The 19,364-nt window shown below is 24.3% G+C and overlaps 1 protein-coding gene across 1 annotated transcript; it reads left to right on the forward strand.

Moving 5' to 3' along the window:
• The first annotated feature begins 10,024 nt into the window (after nt 1–10,024).
• On the forward strand, nt 10,025–15,877 carry LOC129615061 (protein decapentaplegic). The gene is made up of 3 exons (XM_055530115.1): nt 10,025–10,257; nt 11,719–12,744; nt 13,764–15,877. The coding sequence occupies exons 2-3, from the start codon at nt 11,733–11,735 to the stop codon at nt 14,678–14,680; spliced, it is 1,929 nt and encodes a 642-aa protein (XP_055386090.1). The 5' UTR covers nt 10,025–10,257; nt 11,719–11,732; the 3' UTR covers nt 14,681–15,877.
• Nucleotides 15,878–19,364: the final 3,487 nt, after the last annotated feature.

Here is a 19,364-nt window from a genome sequence, read left to right on the forward strand (position 1 = left end):
AATCGAATCTATGCGATACAGAAACCAATAAAACCATGTTTCGTTTTTTTCAATAAATTATTGTAGAAGTAAGAAAAGAGTAAATGACATCACAAAAAATTCAAGGTATGTCTATATTAACAGCAAAAGTACATTTATTATATAGTTTACTACATAAAGAACATGCTTAACTACAACAAACACTATCCAAAAGAAAATTAAAATCAAAAACAGCCCGTTTCAAATCACTTTATTTAAAAAATTAGACATTCTAAATATTAAATCTATAAACAGTAGGAAAAATTAGCATTTCTTGTGAGAAAGTCTAATTTTTCGAATTTATATTGCTTTAACAAGAACTATCTTATCAGAACACTAATTTGGTGCAGTTTTCACGTATATCTAAATTATTTAATATGTTTTTGTACTTTTATTAATTCTAAATCATTGTCTGTGTCATATAATCTCTGTTTAATACAAACATTCTATCAGTAATATTTAGTTAGTTCATGAAGTTATTTCACGAAGATGATACATATTTGCTAGACACATGTTAAAAGCGATTCAACCGTGAGTCTAACAGTAAAAGCAAAAAGTTACTTTAAGCCACAATTAGCGAATTGAACAGTAACTTTTAATAATAATAATATAGTAATAATAATAATGATCATAAAAAGTACTTAATAAATCAAAAAAAAAAAAAATACAATACTTAAATAGGTAATGTGAATTATTGAAATTAGTAAATGAAATTAATAAAATCAATGCAATGGTTTTTGAATAACTTGATTTTGGTTAACTTTTAACATGTTGAAGCAAACTATCAAATTTGGCGATCCTTCTGTAAATAAGAGTATTCATTGTTATAGCTCTGCTATTGTATTGCATATCGCAATACAATATTATGCAAATTATATGGTTGAAATTCGCTTGCAAGTCGTAAACTCTCCTGTAAGTATCCAGGTTGTTATAAGTTTAACTTATCGTCTACAAAAACTCCTAAATATTTCATGCATTCAATTTAATTTATGCCTCACCAGCAATATTTTTATCGCCTACAAAGTTGTTTCTATTCACCACCATAAATTTAACTTTTTCTGTGCTTAACTTTAGCTTATTCCCACGCAACCCTATGTTTAACGAATTTAGACCGTGTTCTAATTTTCTTCATGCATCATGGTCCCTAGAATTAGAAAATAATTTTGTATTATAAGATTAGTAGAAAACCTGTACATTAATTAAAGATATATTTCAGTTCTTATATTAAAGTTTCCTTACCTATATTATATAGTTGTATTGCATTTCTATATTCGCAATATACTATTAATTAACAATTTTGTCCTATAACAATGGTTCTCTCGATAATCAAAAACCGGGCGACATTTAAATATAACAATAAAAAGTTTAAGCTTTAAAATTGAAACTAAAAATTTCCATCAAAGATTAATACGTAACATTTTAATCGTTATCTAAACTTAAGAAATTTATATATTCAATTAAGTATTATCTTCTAGCGAAGAAAGTATGAAAATAATATATTTTTACAACACTAGGACACTGCATTATACTACTGTATTAGTACATTAGGACACTACATTATACTACTGCATTACATTGTATTGGTGAAAGTGAATAATTTTTTCACTTTAATGTTTTTATTTTGAAAAGTCAATTTTAGTTAAAAAATAAAATGTAAAATCAAAATGGTTTTTCAATCTCAATAACCGATCAAATTCAATAACAATTAACTTTTTATTCATGTTGCCATATTATTTTGCATAGACTTAGGAGAAAGTGTTAATTTTATAAAAGTTATACTGAATTGCGATAAACCGCAATGTATATTGTCTAGATTAGTAAAAGTATTACGGAAGAGTATGAAAATGCGTTTTAAACGCTTCTTTATAATTTTAAGGGCACTAATAAGCTTTTAGTTAATAAACCTAGAAAAAAGTGAATTTGGCTCTTGGGAGAGTTTCATTTTGTGGCGTCCGAATTATACGAAAGTTTGTCAGAAATTCTGGTTCCATCGATTCCGCAGATATGGTAAAAAATGTAAAATCGGCCTTCAGATCAGTTTCCAAGCATTGTTCCTTGTTTTACCACCTCGAATTTAAATATTAAATTCCAATGAAGGCGGTTGATTATTTTTCTTTATTTTTCAAAAATGTGTATTTGGCCCGTAGTAAAAGTACGTAGTAGTTGCTAACACCTTATTTCTTCCAAAAGTTAGGAGGTTTCGCGCACGGTCAAATGAAGCTTATATATGAAATTTCAAGTGAATCTGTTGAAAATTTTCTTTAAAGTGGTCAGAAATGTGAAACAAGTCCGTTAAAAGACCCAGTTCAATGACCTGACAAATTCCAAAAGTTGATCAATTCGTTACTTAGTCGACAATCGGTTCAGCCGATTCATATAAATTTGGAATTTGTTTTTGATTTGCTCTCTGAGCTTGATAGCCTGTAGATATATATGACATTAGTTCAAAACTTTGACAGAAAAAACTGAAGTTTTCATAAATTGTTTTAATCATAATAGTCATCTAAATAATTCAAGCTAAATATTTAAGTGTTTAACAAATTTAAAACAATTTTTGTCATTGAATATTCCCACTGGATAAAAACCTAAATGACATAAATAAAATAAAGAAAAGCATTAGTTTAGCTCATAAGTTTCACTATAAAAGATGATTTTTAAACTGAAAATCGAGCCAATTTAGAATGCCAAGAATATATTTTTATAAAAGATGTATGTACATACTATTACATACATATATTACTATTAGTTTGTTAAAAAAAATTCGCTCTTCAAGATTTCATTTAAGCTCTTCAAGAAAATACTTTTAAAGTTTTTAGAATGAGTTTTATTTACGAGATTTATTTGCGTATAGGTACGCTAAATTCTATAATATATTCATTTATTCTAGTTGGCACATGTACAAATAACACAAGCATAATTAAAACTAAAATATTTTTAACTTATAATGAAATATACGTAATCATTGACGAAATTTTGGATAAAAACTAAAATTCTTTCAAAATTTTTTTGTTGCGATCTTAATCTGTTAAAAACCTGAAGTGTATTATTTGTAATCAAAATATGTATACTACACATGTGTATTGTGCGTATTGTATACATGCATATATGCATATTATACTTTGCTGACATTTTCTTCTTTTTGTTTTGCTGTTTCAATCTAATAAATTCTTTTCAAACGCATCCTATATCTAAGAATTCAACAAAAAATAAAATGGAAGAGGTAAAAGAAAGCTGTATCTATATGTACAACAAATTTCCTTTAAATATGCAATATAAATTTATATAATATACTTTTATAGCAATGATTACTAATATAGCAAAGATTACCTGCATGTTATTTACATATTATAGCAACCTAGTTAAATGAATATGTGCGTTTTTCTATCTAAATAGAAATAGAAAAACGCACATATCACAAAAACTTTGCAAAAAAATAAAAACCATTAAAATAATGTACATATTTATATATATACATGGAATATACACATTACGTACAACTGTACATATACATATTATGTATGTACATAGCTTTTATCGTAACAGAAGTGATACTCGTTATGTAGCGTATAAAATTCGTATAAAATATAAGCATAAGTATAGTAGGTATTTTCTATACAAAGTTGTCTATATGCAGTGATCGTGTTGATTACAAAATTATTCTCAAAATACAAAAAAAAGGTGCACTTTGATATTATAGGGTGATGAATATATAAGCGTGCATGCATATACCCAATGATTACATGTAAATTTTTATATAATTGTTATACTTGTACATAAAATCGTATATGCATAAATTTTGTATGCATATGCAACATATTTCAAGTATCATATTTGTATGTAAAATTACAATTGTATATGAAAATTTCATTCTTCGTTTTATCTTTTCGCTTCATAATTCCCTTTTCTTTTAAATTTTTTGTCTATGTTGTATAAAGAACTTTGTATAATATATACGATTTTGTGTTTAAACATATGTATATAAGCACATAAATACATGTTATATATTCACATACATTTAACAGTTCACATATACATAATTGTATTATTGCTTTCAATTTAGTTTTGGGTGCAACAAATAAAAAAAATTTTTTTTGTTGTTGAAATGAAAATGAAAATGGTATGTGAAACTAAAGAATTAAAACGAAAAGAAAAAACCCTAAAAAGAATTTGATTGGTTTGTTTAAGAGAACCGAAAGCAGGAGGAGCCCCAAAAACAAAATTGTAAAAGACGTAAAAAAAATTTAACAACAACACAAAATCCTTGAATAAATCTTTATTAAAATCTAAAACCACAAAAAAAAAATAAAAGAATCAGAAACAGAAAAAGAATCTTCGAATTTGAAAATGGTTTTAACTGGCTATAAGTGAAATCTGAAAATTTGATCTAAGTTGGTATATAAAATTCCTTAAGAAATATGATAGAACTTGATAAACACGTAAGATTGGGTGTTCATATTGGGTTGCCTACACACCCGTTAAATTTGCATTCCATTATTATTAGTAGCCAATACATATACATATGTATATATTTTATAAAATGAAAAAAGTTTAAAAAAAAATATTTCTAAATTCAAAATTTACCTTAATAATTTACGGAATAAAATTATCTTTATTACCTATTTATATGTATATAAACTTAATATAACTGTTTAAAAATGTTAAGACACCATTAAGAATAACATATTAACAAACGCTAACATAAATTATTAGAATATAACATAATAGATTAAAACAACGAAAGTGAATCATTTTACCGTTAAAATCTTTACAAACACACTTTACATGGTACACTGAAATATTTGCATTTCATTTATATTTTATGCTGCATTTTTTTTTTGAAAAATACTGATCGCTTTATAATAACAATACACCGATCAGTTTACTAAAACAACAAAACCTCCTTATCACATACTTAATATATTTATATACATTTGTTGAATTTTTTGTGTGGACATGGTAAAATTCTTATTTGCTGAGAAGTGTTGCAACAACATTAAATGTTTTAAATATAAATGTTATTTCTTAATGGAAACCATAAAATTTTCCTTCATTTTAAATGATAAAATATTAACATTAATTATAATTTAACAAACTAAATAATAATAAATATCAAATGTAAAAAGAAGTCACTCCTTGCTGGAGTTATCTAATATTGTAAAAATGATTAAGACAACGTGGCCCTAATTATTTTCAATAACACATTTTTCTCAATAATTGATATCAAAAACAAAGAAAATCTGCATATATTTGACTTAAAACTGAAGAAAAGGAGTTAAATTTTGAGTAAAAATACGAATTTTTACTTTATACCAATTGATGTACAATTTTTATGCAACCTTACAAAAACCAATGGAACTTATTAGTAGATGAGCATGCATTTTATATGACTAGAAACAGAAAGTAAATCTTATATGTTCTATGTATTGATACATAAATTGTCAAAGAAAATTTTTAAAGCAAACCAAACAATTTTAGTGCTGCAATTCCTTATGTCATCAAGCCAAGTTGAATTTATGATTTTATAAATATTTACACCGCTCCTAAAATCTCGCAAAAAATTTGATTATGCAAAATAAGTCAAAAAATACCTTGATACGTTACATTGCAAAAGATCATGAGGCAGTGTACAGTTTTACAGATTTTATCGTAAAATATTCTCTTAACGACGTCTTTAAAGCATTTATGTAAATATTTTTGGTTATATCAAATTTATAAATATATATAATAAGAAAAGTCATACTTATATATGTTATATGGTTGAGTTGGGTTGCATAAATTCCATCCCTTCATTGCGGCCCAAAGTTGCTATCGTGCACTTATTATCATAAGGCTATTTTAATTTCCATCAAAATTATATTTGAATTCATTTGGAAAATGTAAACAGTAAATTAATTTTTATAAAAAGTACGATTTACGACATGTTGCATTCATTTTCTTTTAATTAAAAGTTACTTAATGTATTTGTTAGACAGTCGTTTATAAAAAAATTTTATTTCTTTGTAAGTTTTTTACTTTATGGCTCAATGTCAAGGATAAGTATTTCAGTATTTAATTCTTCATTTAATCAATCGTGATATAAAATTATTATGTAGATTGCATTTTATTTGAGTAAATCTAACAATATGAACACGCAAATTTAATATTTTTAAAAAATATTACCAGAAGAAAGAAACTAAATTAACTGTTGATTAATTTACACGCGAAATTTCCAATTGTGTCGCTCTATTTATATTTTTTTCGCATTGATATTATTGAACTTAAAACTGCAATGTTTGAACAAAAATGAAATTTATAAATCATTTCACTTATGGTAATGCAATTTGGCATTTAATTCTCTTACTTCCGATTTCCATTATTACCAAAAAAAGCAGTAAAGCAGGTATTTCACGCAAAACTAAATAATCACCATTAATCTTTCAACTTTTTTGGCAATCTAAACCAATCAAATTTTATTCTATTATAAAACTTTAAAACTTAAATAAACAAAAATTTATTATTTGAGAAGTTAACTGAAAATTAAACAAAAGTCTAAGTTCAAATCTAGCAAATTTAATCATCTTTTGCACTTTTCCAAAAAAGGATTGAAAAAAATGCTTATTAGTTTCACTACATCCGTCTCTCAGTGCGTCTGTTCACAAAACTTCTACACTATTTTAAATTTTTACCTATCTCCCCCCTTTCTAAAAGTTTAACATCTCTATAATCAAAAAATTTCATTTTTTGACTATTTATTGTTACGAAATCACAAACACTTTTAAAATGTCGCAAATGCAGAAAGGTAGCATATGCTTCACTTATCGCAACACAACAAAATTAAGTATTAATAAAGTTGGATTAAATTTTTAGATTTTTTTCTTCTTTTTACGATAACTTGTAGGAGTTTAAAATTTTGGCAGCTTTTAGACACTAGTGAATAATTAATATTCATATATTAAATATCAATAGAAAATTTTTTTCTATCTCTACTACTCCCTCCTAAATTATCGCCACATGAAATTTGTAATATTTGAATTTTCGGCGCCTTATATTTCCGAAACCGCAAGCTTTTCCAAATTTCTGCAAATACAGAAAGCTCCCGGGATCAAAAAATACAAAAAAAACACGTTATCAAAAAATACAATTATTTTTCTGAACTCACGCAATTAACCTAAAATCGAACATTATGTTAATGCCTCCTTTAAATTTTTTTTTCTTTTCTCATTTAAAATGTATGCAAAAATTAATAGTAATTTGGTACATAAAAAAAGTAATTTAAATAATGTCGTAGATTCTGATTAAAACCTTTATTTTTAAATATTTTTTTAAGAAATCTTGATATCCATTATTTATATGTATATAAAATGCATTTTGCATTTAGAAAATATGAGTATGTATTTGATTTCATGAAACCATAGATAAGAAAAGTTGTATTGTACATAAAATTCAAAATAGAACCCATATTTTGTAAATAATTGTAGCTACTTATTACATATTGTTATTTATTTAATTTTGTGTTATATCTACAAAAAACAATTATATTTAAAAAGAAATACCGTGACTTCAATAATGCCTTATAAAAAGTTTAAGTACGGTATTAATACGGTTGTAGTACCGTCTCAGACCTTTCAATACCTTTACATTGTAAAACAAACTGCTAAAGCTTTTGATACATTTTTGAATACAATTTTTACAATATTAATACATATTTTGCCGTTTGTTTGAAAATTTCAATTTAAAGTTCTGTGTAAATGTTAATTTTTAACAAACGTTACCACATCATTAAAAATATGGCACTTCTATGCTGCATTTTAGAAAAAGAAACTTAATAACTAACACTCTATTGCTGAAAATATATGCTGGTTTATTTAATTGGTTATTTCTGGCAACGTTTATGTGATATGTATAAGAAAAGCGTGCTCGATTTTTTCGGTACCCGATTTACGTTTATTTTACGTATCCACTACGTATAGAAAGCATTTTGGAAAAGTGTACAATGTCAAGAGCTTTTGCTAAACTTTTTGGAATGTGATACTTTGTAAAGTTTATGTCGTAAGCGCATTATTGAAGTCACGGATACTGTGACTAAATTTGAAAATATAATATTCACAAATAGTGTGCACATTGCTTTAAAGCTTTATCAAATATCATCTAAAAGTAGCTTCTTGTACATAATATTTTCTCATAAAATATTAAACATCAATTTACCATAAGTGAGTAAATTAAATACAAACACACATACAAATAATTACATACATACTCCACTCAGATTTCATCTTTACAAAAAATTCCTTCATTTCTGTGCGTAAATTGAATAAAAATCAAAATTTTACGTCATTTCAAAGCAATTGTTTTTATAATCAATAAACCTACAAAAATATTTTACTAAGCTAAAAACATTTAATAAAATTAAAGTGTCCAATAAAATCATTACGGATGTACATACATAAGTGTGTGTGAACATACAATAAATTTTCATACTAATTTATTTACTATATTGGTGGTGAATTTTTAAATCACATTCACAGAACAGCAATTATATGTTTAATTGTATGTGAAATTTTTATTCACCACGAAATGAGAATTTTTTTCATTCAAAAACAAAAACAATGATATAAGAAATTAAAATGCTGAAATATCTACATATATACATACATATATATATAAATGTATAATATTAGATTTCTAAAATTCATTAACTCTACAAATTTCAATGTTTTACTATATTAATTTTATATTAAAATTACTTATTGGATACATAAATTACTTATTGAACATAATAAACATTTAAATAAAGTTACCATTTTACAATGCATATTACGTAAACTTTACACATGCATACGTTAATAATACCTAAACTCTACAATTCATATTTTTGGTATTATGTATTATATTCCGCATTGTACAACGGATTTGATATCTCTTATACATACATACTATACTACACATAGTATATGAAGTCAATAAAGCAAAAATCGTACACATAAACATTTTAATTCCACTCAAGTGCGATCACTAAATTAATTAATTCCTATAAATGAGTATTTTTTTTTTTCATTTGATATTGCTTTACTACATTTTTTTACTCTACTACCTAAATCTATATACCAATTTTTCACGTAAAAGAAAAATTTATCTTGTCATCCCATTTAAATGATTATTTTTTCTTCAATCAACGCAGTAGAGTCAGCCAACCAACCACTTTTATTTTGAGTAATTATTGTATACTTTATCTTGTTTTTTTTCTTTTGTTTTTATCTATTATGAGACTCTTTTGAGTGAATATTTAAACTGTGGTGGTGTGTACATATAATAATGGTAGAAAAATAAAGTAGAGTAAGAGTTATTTAAGAAAAGAGACAATGTATTTTGCGTATTTAGAAAAAAAGGCATATACATACATATATATTTAAAATTGAACAAGAAAAATAAAGTAAAATAAAAATGATCTTTTCTGGACTTTTGAATCAGGTAGACAGAAAGGCGTTAGTCGTTCTACAGCATTGCTCGAGAATATAAGTGTTTATTCTATGATTTATTTTCTTTTGATATTGTAATCTTTTTTATTTTTTTTTTGTTTTTTGGTGAAAAAATGTTTTATGAAATTGGAATGGAAAAAAATTATTTCTTGTAATCTCACATCTGTATAGTATTTTAACTTCGAAAGTGAAAAAAAATTTTTAAATTATGGGAATAAAAACAAAAAATTAATTTTGAAGTATTAAAGCAAGGTAAAACGCTTTAATATGCGATTTTCAAGGAATTTAATTTAATTTATCAAAATTAAAAATATTTATGAAATAGTAAAAAATAAAAAGCAAATATAAAGCAATATTTATTAAAATAATGTGAGTTTTAAAATTAATACCAAATTACTTACATAAATGCTGTTTGGCATTTCAGTGATAATCTTAAGACGAAAGTTAGTTATTAAATTTTTTATATATTTCATATATCACTTTCGTCGGAAAAGAAAAGTGAAAATATCTAATTGATTAAGGAGTTTGGTAGTTATCGACTTTAATATATATTAAAACTTACACAATATTACACAATATAAATTGTGTCTAAAATTTAATTTTTTTTTATTTAAACTAAAAAATTATAGTATCAATACATAAAATTAAATAAAATTTGTTAATAAAGTGATTTATTGAAATTCTTCGTCGCGCTTCGTTTTTTATTATTAGATTTGAAAGGAAAAAATATTATTTTTCCTTTTATTTTATTGGATTTGACCTACAAATTTTAAAAGACTGAAAGGTGAGTTTGCTAAATGAACTATCGAATTAAAGTAGTTTAAATTTGATGATTGTTTGTACAATGTAAATGTTTAATGATTGGAGCTGAATATAAAAAAAAGTTAATATTTCTGTGCTTATTTAATACCTATAAGTAATTTACTAAAAAAGATTTTCGACTCATATGTCACAAAATAAAAGATTAATTTGCATTTTAATCAATATTCTAAAAAAGGTATTTATATTTTACGCATTAAGTATATAAGCGTGTATAAAATAGTCCATAATAACATTCAAATTATTTAACTTATAAATCTATATTATAGCATATTAAACTTGAAACATTTAAAACTAAAAGAAAGCGTTATATGAAGATACATATATTAAATGTCATGTTTACAATTGGTCTTTTAAAATGTACCTGTTCTCTCACTAAATGTACATTTCTGCAATATCTGCTCTTTATTTTTGAAAAAGGATTATTATTTGTCGCTACAGTACTTCTTGTTCATTGAGGAACACAAAAACTATTTTCAGATACTAATTGATGATTGAGGAAATTTTAAATTGAACTCTTTGAAATTTGAATTATAAAAAAAATTTTGTTCAAAATTTAATCGTATTGGGTGTATGCACATTGAGTAAAGTGCCATCACTTACTTGTAATCGAAATTTTCCAAATTAATAGCGATTATTAAATTGAATAGCGATTTTAAATTTCAGAAAAATAGAAGAAATTCAAGTAAAATAAAATTCAATAAAATCAAAAATTAATAATTTTTTTGCTAAAGTATATATGATAAAATTATAAGTATCTTTCTAAATATCTCAGAATCTCAAAGAATGGTTGTTCGTTATATGCAAATTTTAGCAAAATTATTAACATTTCTCAAACACTTCTCGTAATTTCGTTTTTTCTTGCAATCACCTTGCATTAATGTTATTTTTTCTCAGAAGTAGAGATTAGTATAAAGACGTTTTATGTATATTCTTTTAATGGCTTATGCATGTCATTGTATATGTTAAATACATATATAAATATATCATTGCATATGCACCCTAATTACGCACCTTTACATTCCCAAATAAAAACACAAAATGATAAATATTATATGGAAGTTTAGCATTTTTTTTACCTCAATACATTATTATAATTAATACCAGGTGTATAAAATATAGTTTGCAAAAATTTTATAGGTATAGGTACGCGACAATGAACGATGCACTTGTTTATTTATTATATCACTTTCAGGTACTTTTCGTAAAAGTGTTAAAACAATAAAAAAAATTTTAAATTTTTACAGATTGTCAGATTTTGTGCACATATGTATGTGCATATTATGTTTATTATTAAGCTGAATTTCATAATTTATCTTGGAACTAAGTTTATATATTTTGTCTTTATTAAATCATTTATTTTTCAAATTAAATGTAAAATAAAATCTATATTTTAAATTTTTTTTTCATTTTCTTATTATTTCAGAATTGTTAACGAAAATGCGTGCGTGGACATTAATTCTTGTAGTGCTGACGACTTTTAAACCCATCACACAAGTCGTTAGCACAGAAGGCAACCATATAAAACTGTACAATAAAAGTAATATTAAAAATATAAAAAATTATAAAATAGAAAACAGTGAAGAAAGCAACACATCACCTCCAGTGATTTTTAATAAGAATTATAATAATTACAACTGCAACAATACTATATCTAACAATGATAGTAATCATTTAGATAAAGAAGATAAGTTAAATTTAAACGTAAAGAATAATTTTAATAAAAAAAGTAATAAGAATTTTAGTTCTATAATAAATAATAAGTTAGAAAAACTATTAATAGACAGCAAAAATGTAGTTACTCAGAAAAATAATAACAAACTCCAAAACAATTATAACGTTAACGAAACTATTACAAATAATAGCAATAGTAGTTATGCAAATGTTAATAATAATTTTATTAATAAAAAATATAATAAAATAATTAGTAATAAAAAAAGCGATAGCAATAAGTATAATAGTGAGAATAGCAATAACAAAAAAATTTCTAATAATATAAATTACAATAATAAAGAAAATGAAAATAATAATAATTATATGAATGATAATGCTATAAATATAAAATATGAGAATGGAAGTATCGAAGACTCAAAAAAGAACATTATCAAAGATGATGACAGTAGTTATGAGAACCATGAAATGAAAATAAATAACGTTGTTAAAAGTGAAATAATTGATAATAATAAAAATCATAATATAAATAATTTAGATAAAAATGAAAATGTCAAGTTAAAACCAGATCCAGAAACTCTAGTCCAAATCGAAACAAGTTTACTGTCATTATTCGGTCTTAAAAAACCACCTAAAATTGATAGATCCAAGATTATTATACCAGAAGCTATGAAAAGACTTTACGCACAACTTATGGGCAATGAATTTGATTCAGCAAAGATTCCAAAGCCTGGATTACATACACATGCAGCAAACACAGTTAGAAGTTTTACACATGAAAGTGAGTATTCGGTTATTTTTTATATAAAATTATAATATTATTTTGATTCAGAGCTGATTCTGAAAACAGATAAGAGTTGGCACGTACCTATTTATTTTTTCGGTGTTAAATATTTACACGATAACTATTTAATGCAATTATGAAAAATATAGGATTTTCTTTTAAGTTTGCTAAACCTTACTGGACGTGACATTCGGTATGCGGTTATCATTATGATTATCATTATGAAAAATATGGTTTAAGATTTTAAGATCGAAAAGCGCACCAACACCACACACTTGTGGAATCTGGTGCGATTGCAGCCAATTGGTGATAGTTTCGATAGTGTACATACAAATTTACTAATACAATTTTTTACACTCACATATCGTGTCCATTTATGTTCCTTGCATAATTGAAAAGAATTTTTTATTGCAGTATTTTGTGACAATGATCATTTTAAAAAAAACAACAAATATTATATATTTACAGATAAAGAAAAAGAAAAATATACACACTTTGCAATTGAATCTTAAATTTGTTTTCAATGTTACAAAATGATTAATATGAACGCAGAAAATCGACTGAAATGTGTAAAATATACTTCTAAAAAAGTGTGCCCGAAAATGTCACGGAATCATAAAAATCTACTTGGTGTATATTCACTTCTTCACTATTATTCTTTTTACTGTTGCTACTTGCTATTATAACTTCTTTTGTTTAAAAAAAACGTAAATTTCTTTTCCTTTTTAAGCAAAATTATTAATTTCATATATACAAACAAATTTTTTTAGGAACGATTTTTTTAGTTTCTGAGGCATTTCTTAAACTTTGTGTGTTTTGTATCAGGAAAGTTAATCTCAACCCATTATTTGAATATTAATATCTTCTTAAGCCATAAAATTCAAACGACTTTGAGATAGAACGGCTTCTGTAAAGAAGTGAAAATTTATTTCTAATTTTCCAAAAAATTAAACATAAGAAAACTTTAATAAATATAGACAATTTTTACTTATTGGTTTTTATTTTTCTTTATGTAGGTACTGATTTCGACGATAAATTTCCGCACCATCATAAGTTCAGGCTATTTTTTAACGTAAAAAGTATACCTACTGAAGAAAAATTGAGAGCAGCTGAATTGCAAATAACTCGTGATAAAATCAATTTCGATAATCCGAATGCACTACAACAACGACAACGATTTCGAGTATCAGTATATGATATATTAAAAATTTGCGGCAACAATATTAAAAATGTTAATGAAAATAACAGTTATAAAAATATCAATGACCAAGATAACACAAGTTATTTATTACTCGACACAAAAACAATTTATTTAAACAGTTCCGAAACCTTAACATTAGATGTTCAATCAGCAGTTAATAGATGGTTAACGTCACCCAATGAAAATAATGGTTTGTTAATTGAAGTTAAAACAGCACGTAAACTAAAACCTGCGAAACATAATCATGTTCGATTACGCAGAAGTTTAGATGAAACTGATAAAGAATGGTTACCAAAACAACCATTATTATTTACATATACTGATGATGGACGTCATAAAACAAGATTAGTACGTGATGTTAGTCAAAGATCAAAACGTGCACATCATCCTCGAAATGGACATCATAGAAGAAAAAATACAATATGTCAACGCCGTCCACTCTATGTAGATTTCAATGATGTTGGATGGAGTGACTGGATTGTAGCACCGCCAGGTTATGATGCGTATTATTGTCAAGGTGATTGTCCATTTCCGCTAACAGATCATTTAAATTCAACAAATCATGCAGTCGTTCAAACTTTGGTGAATAACATAACCCCAGCAAAAGTACCAAAAGCATGTTGCATTCCAACACAACTATCAGCAATATCAATGTTATATTTGAATGATCAAAACCAAGTTGTACTAAAAAATTATCAGGATATGACAGTTGTTGGTTGTGGATGTCGGTAAAATGCAATGAAAATGTAAATTTCTGTAAAAAAGTACTTGATATTTTTGTTAAAATTCATTTATTTTATTTTGCGTAATAGATTGCAATGTTGAATTTGTTTATTAGGAATTTTAAAATTTGTTTTTGTTTAAAAATTAAATAAATTTTTTAAATTAAAAAAAAAATTCATAGGTAAAGCAAAATTATTTTAATCAAAAAGAAAAAGTGAAAAACTATTAGATAGAACTTTGCTAAAAATTCAAACAATCGATCTTTTAAGCGCAAAAAATATAAATGAAGAATTTATTCCGAGTACGGCAAATAAACAAACATACTTATAAAAATGCACAGTTTCCATAATAATTCAGTGCGAACGATAAATTGTAATCAAATTAAATTTTATCATTGGATTTCGTATATTCATACCGAATAAAATACCATATAGTTTATCATCAAAGCGGTAATCAGTTTCGGTGATATTTGAATAACGTACTGCTGTGTGTTTAATAATAATATAATGTGCATATATGTATGCATGGATATAAACTATATACATATTATATGGAAAACGTAAAAGTAATTTAAGTCGAACAAAATAACTGAAACAGTTATTATCAAAGTTGAGGCCGAGCCAAACATAAAATAAAATATATGTTTTTTTTATATTTGGTATACATATATAAAAATAAATTCCCTATGTACTATAAAACAATGTAAAATACACGTATACATATATGTATACAATTATTTTTATAGAGATGTTTACATATATATAAAGTTACAATTTATTATTACAAGTTACATCATTTTATGTAAAGTATATTATTAACATTTTTGCGTACATTATGTATATAAAATATATAAAGTATTTAAACTTAAACCCGTGTATAAAAATGAATAAATTAATTTAATATAAATTAAGTGAAAGAGAAGTTATGTATTTAGAAAAAACAACTAGGAAATTTGAAATATAGAACCACATATAAACATATTTATATGTATGTATAGTAATGTTATAAGAAAAAAGTAAATTATATAAGTTTCATTATACATTTTGTATTTGTATATACATAAATATTTATATACATATACATTGCTTTTACATATTTCTAGAAAAAATTGTAAATTTTAAAGTTATTAAATTTTCATATCATATGAAAACTTTTATAATAATGTATCACGAATTTTTGTAATTAAATTGATTGATTGTCTTTTAGTTTTGCACACAAACTCTTTTATAATCTGAAAAGTTAATTTCTTTCTATTTTAAATTAAAATACAAAACGAAATGAATTGTTATACAAAATATTAAAATAAAGAAAAAAACATTTATTTTAATATATTAAAAACTTAGCATGTGTTACGTAAAAGAAAAATATTGATCAATTATTTTATATACATATTTCCTTTTTTGTATATTACCCTGTCACTTAGAATTTTATACATTTATATATACATTTATCAAAATTTTTTATTGTATATCTATGTAATTAATATGTAAATCATTATTTTTTAAGTAATTAATTATTATAAATAATAAATTCACTGTTATATTATTCTTATACATTATTTTAAATATAATTATTATAACTAATTAACAAACTACAATTAGAACAATATTATAGAGATATTACGACCTCAACATTTTATTTAATTTACATGAATATAAATATCGATACTATATATATATTTAAACTTTATATATATATATATATATATATATATATATATTATACATGCAATATATATGTATACATGTATGTACATTTCTTGTTCCATGTCAAGATATGTTGGATAATGTCAGTGTAAATAATGTATTTTTTTTATATTCAATATTTTTTTTTATTTTTGTATTGTTTTTATTTTATTAAGTTATTTGAATATAATTTAAAAAAAGCAAAAAAATTATATATATATATATATATATATATATATATATATATATATATGTGTATGTATATATTTATATAAATGCATAGAAAATAAGTTTTAAAAGAAAGTATGAGTTTATTAAATACTTTAAAAAAAAGATTCGATTTTTATTATGTTATGAGAAATTCTGAGTTGTTATTAAAAGATTCCTTTTTTTATATTATAAGAAAATATAAAAAAAAATAAGCTGTCGAACGGATCCTTGACCTTAATAAAGTTCGGCCACACCAACGGTTTATAATATTGCACTTTTCCCTTCAATAAGTGAAAATACTGCTTTTAAAAACAATCTATCTATCTACTACTTTATAAGGAGTAGTTTCATTGATATATGAATATTTTTCAAAGATTGCATACATTTAGGATAAGTAATGCATGCAATCTTTGAAATAAAACAAAAAAAATTTAAGAGACCTTAACTAAATGCTGGAATTTAAATATTATATGAAAAATAATTATATTTTTTAAAGGCACTGAAGTTATCGTATTAGAAATAATAAAGGAAGGAGCATCTTTGTTTGTATCTCGCTTACACTCCCTAAAAAATCATATCTTGAAGAAAAATACATAGTGAAGCCAAAAACTTCAGGTAAGTCTCTCTCTTTGCTCCAAGCATTCTCAAACTATAATTAACATTGAATGCCAAATGTTGTAGATCGCGCTTGTATAAAAAGTAATCAAAGAAGATTTTCCGCAAATTCTTTAACGTCAAAATTTTGTTTTCAGTCTGCAAACTGTCTGACGTATAAAACCGTAAATGACTTTGAATTTTGATCACCCGTAAACGTCAAAACAAAAAAAAAAATTTTTTTAGATTTAAAATAATTTTATACTTACATATTAAAAATTAACAAAAAAATATTTTTCATATTATTTTTAACGTAATGATAGTCACTCGATACATCAAATTTATTTACTGAATTACTACGTCAGACTGTCTGCATGTAAAAAAAAAATCTACAATTTTGAGGCTTAATTGACTTTTTTTAAATGTTTAAGAATTTAAACTTTGACTGAAAGTAAAAACACAGTAGAGTATTCGTAAACTGAGACAACTCAGATTTTGTAAAATTTGACGTTTAAGAATTTACCATTTGTCATTTTATTTATAAAATCAGTGCAGTTTGTAAATAAAAAATCATAAAATACGAGTAGTTAATGATAAGTGAAAAAAAAAATATTATTTCATAAAAACTTATAAAAAAATATAACAAGTGAAAAAAAAGAAAAAAATTTGTTAAAAATCAAAAAGGTGAATAGATCTAAATTGTTATTCCCATTTGGAAAAACAAATAGTTTTATTACACCATATACATGTGAATACTATCCATTTCAATAATCACAAGAAATATTTATTCAACAGTGCTTTGATTAATTCATAATTTGTAACTTTATTAAGTTTTTAATTTTGCAAACAAAACATTTGTTTTAGTTTCAAATTAAAATTTCTTCGGATGACATTATTTTGCCAGGTAGCCTACTATCGTTTGTAACTATGTAACAAAATCTAAACATTTTCTAAAATTTTTTGTTCTTGACATTTCTGACAGTTTTTCCAAACTAAACATTTGAACTATTCAAAAATAGTCACACATTTCAATGTATGGTATAATATCAAAGAGGAGATTATTGTTAATCTTTTAAACAAGCATGGATAGCAAAAGCAGATTAAGATTCAAATATTGTCCTTGCTCAGCAAACCATTTCACTTATTATAACCGAAGTTTGTAAACCTTTAGATGAAAAGTTCAGTCCCATAAAAATAAAACTGGAAAGGAACAAAGTCGAAAACCGAGAAGCGAAGCAAATTGTTAAATAAAAAACCGAATGGTTTTGTATTTTAATTTTACCTACATATAATAATAAATTATAACTATATTAATTACAAAAATTTAGTTAATCGCAGTAAATTTTAAATGCAAGTTTTTTTAAATTTAATAAAGCAAAATAAATGTAACACATAGTACATTGTTTAGTATTTTATTATTTTTTAAAAATCTTAGACTTTCGCAATAAGATTCAATAACAAAATGGTAAGTGAATGAAAAGTATGCGAAAGTAGCATTCTGTAATACCACTCTGTAGTACTTCTCTGTTCGTGAAATTTAATATGAGAGAAAGTAGCACTACGTAAAGGGCCACCAGGGTCGGATTTTGTTTTTAAGCAAAATGAGTTTGTGTTTAATAAAATATAGCATAAATATTTTAAATTGTTAGTCACAGTTTCACATGTATAGTCACAGTTTTCCTAGAAATGATGAACAGAAATATATTTCTCTTTATAGAGGGAAGATTTGGTCATTAAAAAAATTTGTGAAAACGTCCGGATGCCGTTGAATTCAGTAAGTAAAATAAAATATTAGCGAGAATTATTTAAAAAATAAATTGTTTAAATTTAATTAGTATGCAAAGCTCGACTAATGAATAAGGAAGAATATGACAACATGCCATCTACTTCAGTAAATAATAACCATCATGCTAATTAAAATTTGTTAAAAATTATACTGTTTTAGAGTCATTAAAATATATATGTATTTATATTAATTCTTCTTAATATTGCTTAAAGTTTTTTGGTAAAATTGTAAAACCAAACTGATAATATAAGAAATTTTTTAACAAAATATGTTAATTTTTTAACAAAATATTTTAATTTTCGAGTGTAATAAAATATTGTGATATTATTGATTTTATTAAAATACTTTTAGTTATTATAATAAATTTATTCAAAGAGAAAAAAAATATGAGTTTCGTTTTTACTTTAAAAAAAATTCT

The sequence above is a fragment of the Condylostylus longicornis genome, unplaced genomic scaffold (genome assembly GCF_029603195.1).
Source record: "Condylostylus longicornis isolate FDR11 unplaced genomic scaffold, ASM2960319v2 ptg000135l, whole genome shotgun sequence".
NCBI classification, from domain to species: Eukaryota; Metazoa; Arthropoda; class Insecta; order Diptera; family Dolichopodidae; genus Condylostylus; species Condylostylus longicornis.